Source organism: Camellia sinensis, chromosome 8, assembly GCF_055761805.1.
Source record: "Camellia sinensis isolate YWXY chromosome 8, ASM5576180v1, whole genome shotgun sequence".
In the NCBI taxonomy this organism is placed as follows: domain Eukaryota; kingdom Viridiplantae; phylum Streptophyta; class Magnoliopsida; order Ericales; family Theaceae; genus Camellia; species Camellia sinensis.
In genome coordinates, this window is record NC_138968.1 from 162,296,340 (window position 1) to 162,307,079 (window position 10,740).

The 10,740-nt window shown below is 35.9% G+C and overlaps 1 protein-coding gene across 3 annotated transcripts; it reads left to right on the forward strand.

Annotated features, from left to right (window-relative positions):
- Nucleotides 1-1,420: 1,420 nt before the first annotated feature.
- On the forward strand, nt 1,421-6,002 carry LOC114256386 (OBERON-like protein). Of its 3 annotated transcripts, none has more exons than XM_028196018.2 (3): nt 1,421-1,900; nt 2,677-3,835; nt 5,255-6,002. In XM_028196018.2, the coding sequence occupies exons 2-3, from the start codon at nt 2,701-2,703 to the stop codon at nt 5,791-5,793; spliced, it is 1,674 nt and encodes a 557-aa protein (XP_028051819.2). In that variant the 5' UTR covers nt 1,421-1,900; nt 2,677-2,700; the 3' UTR covers nt 5,794-6,002. The 3 variants fall into 3 exon arrangements, with proteins under 3 accessions (XP_028051819.2, XP_028051820.2, XP_028051821.2); XM_028196019.2 differs by having other exon boundaries at nt 1,583-1,900; nt 2,659-3,835; XM_028196020.2 differs by having other exon boundaries at nt 1,583-1,900; nt 2,727-3,835.
- The last annotated feature ends 4,738 nt before the right edge of the window (nt 6,003-10,740 follow it).

A 10,740-nucleotide genomic window follows, 5' to 3' on the forward strand; every position in this document is an offset into this window, starting at 1 on the left:
TTCATAGCACATATAGCCGTTACCCGAACGGAGTCGTTCTTCAGAAATTTGATATAGAACCCACATTCAACAGCGTATTTCCGTAGTACATTGCGAAATTCAGAAGCCCCACCTTCGAAATGTTGTCCGATGTGGGTAAAACCTTTTGCCCATGGAGCGGAAAGGAAGACTTTCTCCTTGTGGGGACAAAATGATTGCAGCAGGTTGACTTCATCGTCCATTCCGAAATCATTAGGTAGTGCATCCCCCGTTGTGCCCTGTGCGTGGATTATCATTGGGTCAATGGCAGGAGTGTTGTCATCCCGACGAGGATGTTGTTCAATGACCACGTCAATTAACTGCAACTGGAACGAGCGCGCAAGGCAAACCATATTCTTCAGGTCCACATCATTCTGTAAGGAGAAGTTGTTATAGCCGGGAATCTTATAGAACAACTCGAATTTTCCCGGCAGGAGTCCGGCAAACTTCGAACAAACATAATCGACAACCTCAGCAAATGTGTTTGACGATTGCAAATTATATGCGACATTCGTGGACCGGTAAGAACAAAGAAGCATAAAAAAGGCGTCCATCAACATAACGGCACATGTATCAGTAAGAAATAACACACGACTAAGTATGTGAGAAAGACCCATAAGCCCAAAATGAAAAAAATTGCGATAGAAATGCAACTGCAATGGGAATTGTGCATCGTTGTCAATGTGTGGTTACAAGTGCGTAGCGAAGGGGAATACATGGAATTGACTATTGTGTTCGTGAAGTCGAATGTTTATCTGTAAACATTCACGTGCCGGTGTGTTCCACAACATCGACGAAGTTGTGCAGAGGTGAGGGGGGAATTACTGAAGTGTGGGCATGGTGAGGGGGGAATCTGTAACACAAAATGCAGAGAGAACCTGTGTGATATGACGGTGTGAACGTAAGCGGATGAATTTCTAAGCCGCACAGACGACCATGAACCCACAATGTAAACCCTAATTATAATACCTCTTAAATGAATTTTGACCCACTGTCAACTTCCACAATTGTTGGGATTGCACATACCAATATGGAAAAACAGAACATCCCATATAATAGGTGATGGCATATTCGTCCAGGCCACACAAAAAAATTTAAAAAAGGACTTATGGGTAAGCAATCCCACCTAATATGGCGTTGTCAATCAAAAAAAAAATCAACAGGATCAAATGGAACACAATTCAGCTATAAAGGACTTTTCGATAAATTTCTCTAAAAAATTAAATATAATTATAATATTTTTATTAAATAAATATATTATTTTACCTGTACATAACACGATGACATGCTAATTTGATGTTATTTGAATGAAAAATACTATGGATCTCGAATATTTTATCAGATCTCTCTCATAAAGTGAGATTTACACAAATTCAGGTGTATGCGAGTCCCACGTCACGCCATGTAAGAGGTTGGATAGGATATTGGATAAAATATTTTGGTTCTTAGCATAACCCTGTTTGAATTTGTTTATGCTGATCATCTGGCAAGTCAACTTTCGACCAGTCGTCTAAATGACAAATTGACGATCATGATAAATGAGAGTAAAACCGATTGTTCGATTAACAGAAATTCGGATCACAGCAAATTCGATTTATAAATAATTTCACTTTTTACAAACACAACCAGTCAACCCAGTAAACAAACAACCGGTCGTGCCGGTGTCAGTTTCCTTGGTCTTCTGTCAGTCACCGTCGACGCCTAGTCTACGATGGACTTTCTTAGTTGAGAGGGTTTTGCGTGCGAAAAGATTGTTCTGATCTCAACCACAAAAAAATGGAAACAACAAAATTTCAGTTTAGTTATTGAAATCTGCACTCTTTTACAGATTCAACCACCGATTGCTTAATTTACCCTCGTTTTCCACGTTGCCTCTCTACTGGTGAGTATTTACTCTATCTTTATGTATGAACCAATGTTGTTTGTTGTTCGGATGCTGAGAAAATGAATGAAAAGAAAAGTTTTGGTATTTTCTTGGCAACCAACCAGTCTGTGATTCGGTGATATGCTATATTGTGTTGGTCAAACAAAGCTGCTTTATTTTTTTTTCCAGTTTTCTTAATTTTGTGATGTTTCTGTGGTGATGCAATTAATGTTGGAGCTGTGTTGATCTTCTTAGTATGGATTATAATTTACATGCTTCATTGAGGAAGACTATAAAGTGTTTTTGGTTATTTATTTCCTTGACCCTTTTTTTTTTTGGAATGTATAAGAGGGCTTTTCATTTTATTACTTCTGATTCCAAAATTTGTAATATTGCTCCTTCTGTGCTTTCTCTCCCAAGAAGATTGTGGAGAAAAGATTTTCAAATGAATGGTGCTATGAAATTGGGAATGTTAATCATATCACATGCATGATAATTAACTCATAAGGAAAAAAACTTGTGAAACTAGTTTAGTTAAAAGAAGTTGAACCGCATTTATACCTATGGAGTGAATAGGATCCTAGTATGTAATGACCTCCGGTGAAAGGCATGATCTTTATTGATAGGCCACAGGAATTGTAAAATCTCTCAGAATCTCAGTTGTTTAATTCTAACACCTTTCCCTTCTCTCCAAATATTTGTTTATTTGAATTTAGCTCAAATTATACATACAATCTGTTTCTGTTCCTTAGCATTGAAGGATGACACTGTATGAGCTTGTTTTTTAATCACAGTAAGGGAACTAGTAAATTTGTTTGATGGGAATGTCATCTGGATCAAACAGCCACTACCAACCTTCACCAAATATGAATCCTGCACATCAGCTACCGCGAGCCGGTGGATTGCACACGTCCCTACTCCTAGCATCTGCAAATGCACCTGGCTCACCTGATCCTCTGGGACCTCGATCAAATTACAATAAGGTTCGGGAGTTCCCTGCTGAGAGTGCCAGTTCGAGAGAAACCTGGCCAACAGCTGATGCTATTATGGCAAATAAGCTAGAAAATGCAAGAGTAGAGACTGATCTTGCTGAACAGCCAGTCATTCGTAGGGTTTCCAAATCGAACAACATTTCTCTTCAGGACATAGCGAGAGAAAGAGTTGATCTAATTTCTGAAAAGATGCATTCGCTGTCGGAAGAGATTCTAGAAGAGTTAAAAGGCAGGCTTCACGTAATTCTTGAGGGAAATGGTGGGTCTCAGCATAGGGAGGAATTTTTTATTTTGCAAGGCCTTGTACAAAGTAGGTCTGATTTGACTGCCAAGACGTTGATTAGAGCGCATCATACTCAGCTGGAAATTCTTGTTGCTATAAACACAGGAATTCAAGCATTCCTACATCCAACTATTAGCCTCTCTCAGACTTCCTTAATTGAGGTTTTCGTTTATAAGCGATGTAGAAATATTGCATGCCAAAATGAGCTTCCAGCAGGTGACTGTGCCTGCGAAATATGCACCAATAGGAAAGGCTTCTGCAATCTCTGCATGTGCGTGATCTGTAACAAGTTTGATTTTGAAGTGAATACGTGCCGTTGGATTGGTTGTGATTTGTGTTCTCATTGGACTCATATTGATTGTGCGATTCATGAGAAACACATTGGTATGGGCCCTTCTAAGAGTGGAGCTGTTCCTGGTGAGATGCTTTTTAGGTGCTGGGCATGCAAGAGGGCATCTGAACTATTAGGCTGGGTTAAAGATGTATTCCAACAGTGTGCACCGAATTGGGACCGGGAAGCTCTCATAAGGGAACTCGATTCTGTGAGTAGGATCTTTGGGGGAAGTGAGGACCCTGCAGGGAGGAAGCTTTTTTGGAAGTGTGAGGAGCTCATAGAAAAATTGAAGGGTGGAGCTGCGGAGTCAATTGCATGCAGAGTTATATTAATGTTCTTCCAAGGTACATTTTTTGCTGGACATCTTCAGTCATATCTAACTAACTAGCTATCTTGATGAATGAAATTTTCTGAATGGCATGGCCAAATTGTTGGCAACAGCAAAAATAAAAAGAAAAAGAAAAAGAAAAAGGAAAAAAACACAAGGGTCATTTTCTTGTTGGAAGTCTTTGTAGATGTCTTCCATGAAAGATTAGATAGCAATTAACTTGTTTGGAAGGCCACATTTAATTAGTGAAAAATTCTGTTCCATTGTGCTTAGTTTTCATGTTGTGGGTAATGCATTAAACATTATTGGACCTTTATGTTTCTGCAACAAATCATTTGGGCTCGGCGGCTTGCACACAGTAGAATCTCGGGGGTATGAGTTTTTGGCGTTGGTTTTCGATTTTGCGTATATCTTGAATCCATTCCAATTTTCTTGACATGCTTGTGGTGAAAAATCTTTTAAAACCAATGACAAGGTTGGTAATGTTGTACAATGTTTCTTAATGGCCTGCCAAATCTGTTCCAGATTTACACAAGTCTTCCAGAAATCTCATTTATAGTTGGTTTGGCAATTGCTTTTTTAGTAGTTTTTTTATTGGCTTTTTTAGGTCATTAGTGAACTTTTATAATAAGAAAAATTCAAAAAAGTTCACTTTTAGACAGACCTGAAAAACAACTAAAAAAAAAAAAAACATTAAAATTGACTTTTTTGAGTTTTTTTTTCTCTAGTGAACTTTTTTTGGAATTTTTCAATTTTTTCCTACTTTTAAGATCTATTTAGACTTGACAAACCTAAAAAGTAAAGCATTTTGGCACACATTTTTAAAAAAATACAAAAAAAAAAACTCGGCAAAAAAATGTAGCTTTGTTAGCTATTGCCAAACATAGCCTAAGTTTTATCTGAATTTAATTTATTTTACCTGACTGGCTTCTATTCTACATGAATTTCTTTATGTTTTTTTCTAATGATTTGACTCTTATTTTGAACAGGGAAATTTCTTTTTTATGTCTAAACATGAAAAAAGGGGATCTAGTTTCCATAAATTGTGGATTAAATATTAACAAATTACTTATAAGTTTGTACAGATTGGCATAGCCTTTAATTTTCATGTCGGGATAATGTTTAAGATTACGTGCTTTTATCTATTTGACCTTACTTTTTTCAAGTCTCATTATCTCAATTAAAGTTCTATAGGTTCTCAATCAAGTACTAGATTGTCTGAAATCTTTGTGTTGGTTTCAATATTAAATGTGCATTTAGAATTAGGTTTAGATGATAACCCTATTGGATGATTAGTTGTTTAAACATTCTTTTGAATTCATTTGGGACTTAGTTGCTGCATTTGAAGTTTCCCTCTCTCTCAACTCTGCTTCTTCTTATTTTTCCCCTTCTCATTTCTTTTCTTCTCCTCTTATAATGTAATAATTATGTACAGAACTTGATATGGACTCATCAAGAAATCCAGAATCTGGAGAAGATAGACGTGTGATAGCTCCACAGGAGGCATGCAACCAAATTGCTGAGGTGGTGCAGGAGGCATTGAAGAAAATGGAAATGGTGGCTGATGAGAAGATGAGGATGTTCAAGAAAGCACACCAGGCACTGGAGGCTAGTGAACTTGAGCTCGATGAGAAGGCTAGGGAAGTTGCTGAATTAAAGTTGGAGAGACAACGGAAGAAACAGCAAATAGATGAGTTGGAGAGCATTGCGAGGCTTAAACAGGCTGAGGCTGATATGTTTCAGCTTAAGGCTGATGAGGCTAGACAAGAGGCTGAGAGGCTGCAGAGGATTACTCTTGCCAAGGCAGCGAAATCAGAAGAATATGCCAAGAAATACCTGGAACTCCGGTTGAATGAGGCCGAAGCTGAGAAGCTGTATCTTTTTCAGAAGATTAGGCTACAAAATGTACACAGTATCTCCGTAAAGGAAGAATGCCAAACAAATGAGCAACTTCCTGTCAGGACGATTCCCTGAGAGATGCATACAGGTTTGTATTGTGTTTAATTGAGCTGTATGATTAATGAAATACTGTGATGCTGAGCAGTGTGTGATTACAATGGTATGTTTGACCATGTCATATTATCATTGGACTATTTGCTTACCAAAAATTCGTGAATCACGTGTATATACAAAGTATTTGTTTATTTATGTATATATGATTGCATACTTGTCAATCTTCTATATATGTGTTTTGATGTAGATGCATATACATAATGGCATCATTTTTATCCTTTATGGTGTGCTTTCATTACATGTGTTTATTATCTAATTTATCGATTATTTTTGTGAGTGTTTTGCGGGATGTTTCATACATTCTCAACAAGTGTAGGTGCTTTGCTGTAGAACATGTGTAATGGCTAATTTGTCTACACATCTATCTTCTGACAAGAATGCATTTGAGAATAAGAACTATGCGATCCTCCACTGTATAGGATTGATCATAACTGGACAGAAGTTGACTTTCTGGGTTGATCATTTTCATTGCTTGCATTCCATGGTGTCATTAGTCATGTGAGTAGGAATGCCTTAATAAAATATAATTTAATCCATAGCGAGTTAGGTACTGTTAAATTACGTGTAGATAAGGGTTATCATTTGACCCGTGGCTCCGGCCCCGTGATGCTTTTGGTCAGCCCAAGGCTGCTCCCTGGGCAGGCAACTTGACCTGATGAGGTTTTCATTGGGCTCGTCTTAGGGTCTGAAGTCAAGCCAGGCTTGTTGATCCATGTGAGAGAGGCAGCTCATCGGCCTGGCCCACAAGCCCAACAGGAAATATTAAAATCCAGAAATAGTCTTGGATATTGGCCTGGTCTGTTAACTTGACTGGGCCAGGCCTGTTGGCAGGGTTGGGGCCCAAGGTTTTGATTTGCAGCCCAACCCAGCTCGTAAAAAGTCTGGTGGGCTTAGACTGCTGGGGGGTTTGAGTACCATTTTTTGTATTATCAATGGCCCTGTTTGGTAGAGCTGTGGGAAAGTGCTTATAGTTTATGCCTAAATAGCTTATAGCTTATAACTATGAACATAAGCTGATTTCTGACTTATAAATTAAGTATCTCCTGCCCCACTCAAACAATAAGTTGATTTCTGACTTCCAAAAAGTTATAAGCTAAACCAAACACATCAAAATAACTTAAATTAAATTGAAAACTGAAATAAACAATTTTTAAGCTGCACCAAACAGGCATATTGAACTGAACCTAACTTCTTTCTAACCAAAAAAGGCTAATTCTTTATATATTATTGGGTTACTATCAAGTATCAACTTTTATATGACTTTGTATTAGAAGACATCCAATAAAATTGGATTGACACATATGCCCACATTGTAAGTGACAAAGAAACAGAGTATCAAATCTTCTTTCAATATCTGAAGAGATCGAGATCTTAATCTTTGACTAGAGAATATTAATGATCATAGTTAAGTCCGTCAATACATGTGGAGACAAAATCAAAGATTAAGAATAATCTATAATATATTAATTTTTTTTTATGTTAGATAATAAAACAAATTTATTAGTGGCACTTTGCAAGTGCAATTAAGAATCTGTGGCCTGTTTGGCCGTCTGTGACCAGTATATAGTCATAGATGTATATTATTTAGATAATCATTCTTACTACAAATAATTATATACATCTAAAAAGCTGTGAAAGAGGCTCAAAAGTTCTATTCCAAGTTCAATAATTTAAAACTCGCCCAGTAAATTCTTATAATAAAATATTGTCTTTTGTTTTTTATTATTGTCCATGTTTGGCATAAGTTAAATGAGTTTTTATTTATTTATTAAAATAGTAATAAAAAGAAAAAATAATTTTTTTAGTTTAATAAGATAATATGTAACATCTAAATTATAATTATTTTATTTTTTTCTCATAAAAATTAAAAAATTTGTCTCAAACAAAAATTTTTAATTCTAAGGCCTCGTTTGGAAACAGGTTAATTTAGTAATTTTTTAGTTATTTGGTTAAAATATGAGCTAAAAAATTAGTATGTTTGTCATATTTTTTAACTTTTTACGAAAAGATATGCAAAAAGTAGAGAGAAAAGAGAATCTTTAATTTTTTAATATGAATTATTAATTTTTTGATTTTTTAAATAATTTTTTGACTACATCAACCTGTTGCCAAACGGTACCTAAATTAAGATAATTAAAAAATCAACCGCGAATCCAAATTTTTGTTTTCGAAATGCTTATCACATGTATTGAAAGAGAAAATCGCTAGTGTCTCTGTCACCATTAAAATTCATAGGGTGAGGAGCAATAAATGAATTGTATGACGCATGATGCATAGCATAGCATAGCACCAGAAAAGTCCCGGAGAAAGAGGAGAGAGAGAGAGACAGAGACAGAGACACGGAGAGACAGAGAGTGTTGGTGTCTTTTGGTTTAAGAGTCATGTCAACTCAACTCAAATTCCATTTTATAGCAGAAAAATCGTTGGGTAAACAGCTACTTTCTCAGGTTATGTCTTCAAGGAAAAACTTATGGGCGCACGGTAGGTATCTTGTGATTAAAGGAAAAAAAATAATATAATTTTATATGTTATGAATTATAATTAAATAATATATAAAATATATTTAAAAATTTTATGAATCATAATTAAAATAAAATTATAATTAAATAAATAAAATATTATAATTTAAAAATATATATGATAAAAAAAAGTGTATAGTACAATTTCACATGTGGTTAGTACTAGTAGCTAGTTTGTATCTCTCTAGAGCTATATAATGTGTTATTGATGTGTTTGTTGGGAACTATTAATTAGGAATGACAACGAGTCGGGACGGGACTGGGGATTACACTCCCAGTTCTTGATCCTTGATCTCCGATGGTAGAAATTTCGCAGTCTCCAGTCCCGATCCCCGATGGAAAGCCTATCATCGCCTCCGCCCCCTAACAGGGATCGGGTTTCTTCAACCCCGAAAATTCCCCTGCGAAAAAAATATATATATATATATATATTCGACAATAACAGATCTAAGCATGTATATTCATCAACAACAACAACATCATCAACAAATTTGAGCATATATATTCATCAAATGTAAAAAATAAAAAATCTAACACATTCAACAGATCATCATTTTTTTCATCTTTAGCAATAACAGGTATGAGCTCAGATGGACGAAGATCTCACACCAGCGTTGGTAAGGCAACAAAAGCAACAAAACTCTGATGATGGAGGGACAACGACGAACGATAATCGGCAGTGATGGAGAGTGGAGAGAGAGAGAGAGAGAGAGAGAGAGAGAGAGAGAGAGCGCTTCAGAGAAGAGAGACTAGCGACGAGAGCCAATGATGGAGATCGGATGGAGGGAGGAAGATCGACATGAGACAATGATGGAGATCGGAAGGAGGGAGAGAGATCGACGTGAGGTTGTGAGATCAGAGGGAGGGGAGGGTTTTAGAGAGAGAGAGAAATCGAGAGAGAGAGAGAGAGAGCCTAAAGTGAGTCAAAAAAATAGAGAAAAACACACACACACACACACACACACATATATATATAGAGGGGTACAACGGTAATTTCATATCGGGATAAATGGGGACGGGTCCGGGGCTGGGAAATGTGTCACCGTCCCCGACTCGAAAAATGATCGGAGATTCATTTTTGAATACCATCCCCGGCCCATCGAGGATATTTTTTGGGGAAAAATCGTTTTATTTGGGGTCGGGTCCCTGTCAAGTTAGTTTCAAATTGTCATTCCTAAACCCCCTCACTTTTTAGTTGTTGCTCCTTTTTTTATCGGAGGTACTACATGTAACAATTACTATATTAATTAGTGTATTAATATTAATTGTAACATTATTATTGATCATACTCATTACACAAATTATAAATATAAAAAATATTTTAAATTATGTCATATCATCGATTGATACACTAGTTAATATATTAATTGGTGTATATAGTATTATTTTTTTTATTGGGTAAATTACAATCACCATTTTTCAAAAAAAAGGTAAATTATATTTATACCTCTTGAGATTTATATTTAATACAAATTGCTCTTTAAGGTTTTGGAATTTATATTCTCCTCTTTAGATTTATAATGCCACTATAATTTGCCCATTAGTTAACTTATTGCTAGGTGAACTAACATTTTTTGCTAACATCATCAATCATTTTTGTAAAATGTCAATTTTTAGTTCAGATTCTCTCCTATTAACGCCTCTCATTCATTTCCTATCAGTCGTTGTAGATCCAACGACTATAAAAAAAAAAAAAATTAAAACAAATTGAATTTGATTTTCCCGCCCAAAGCTGTATACAACTTATACAGAGTAGATACACTCACTCTCACTCAGCCTCCTTCTCCTCCACCGAACCCACCCTCATCGGTGACTCATTCCCGACGACAACGAGAAGCTCCGAAACCGAACCGGCCGACGCCTTTCCTTTTTTTTCCTTACACAGGCAAACAAACTCTCTCTCTCTCTCTCTCTCTCTGTTTCTTGATTGTGTTTTTGTTTGTTTGGAGGTGTAAGATCGGAATATCTAATTCAGGTAATTCTAATTCACCTTTTTGTGGGTTTTGGCTAGAGTCTTAATTTTTTCCCCTCTTTTTTATATATATAAAAAAAGTTGGATTTTTAATGAAGGATGAGTGTTTTTTGTGACATAAATCATGGGTTTGTTTTGAATGTTTGATTTGGGGGTTTTGCAAGCTGTTTACAATTTTTTCTGATTCATTTTTTTCATTTCTTTGAGAGTTTGTTTACATTTTTTTTTTTGTTTTTGTTGAACGTGGTGTATGGAAATATGGAAGGGAAAAATTATGCAATTCATTATGATCTGCTCACTGGATAATTCGACAGTTTTGTATTTGAAGTATGCAACTAACAGGAGAAATTAAACATGAATAGTCACTGCATTATTGGTTTTGAAAAAGAGAACCTAGTTGTTTAAGTCTTACAGCTG

Excerpts from the sequence above, each read along its gene's own strand:
- LOC114256386 (XM_028196018.2), top strand. The coding sequence starts at position 2,701 with ATGGGAATGTCATCTGGATCAAACAGCCACTACCAACCTTCACCAAAT. Across the intron at positions 3,836-5,254 it reads TATATTAATGTTCTTCCAAG|AACTTGATATGGACTCATCA; the intron begins GTACATTTTTTG and ends AATTATGTACAG.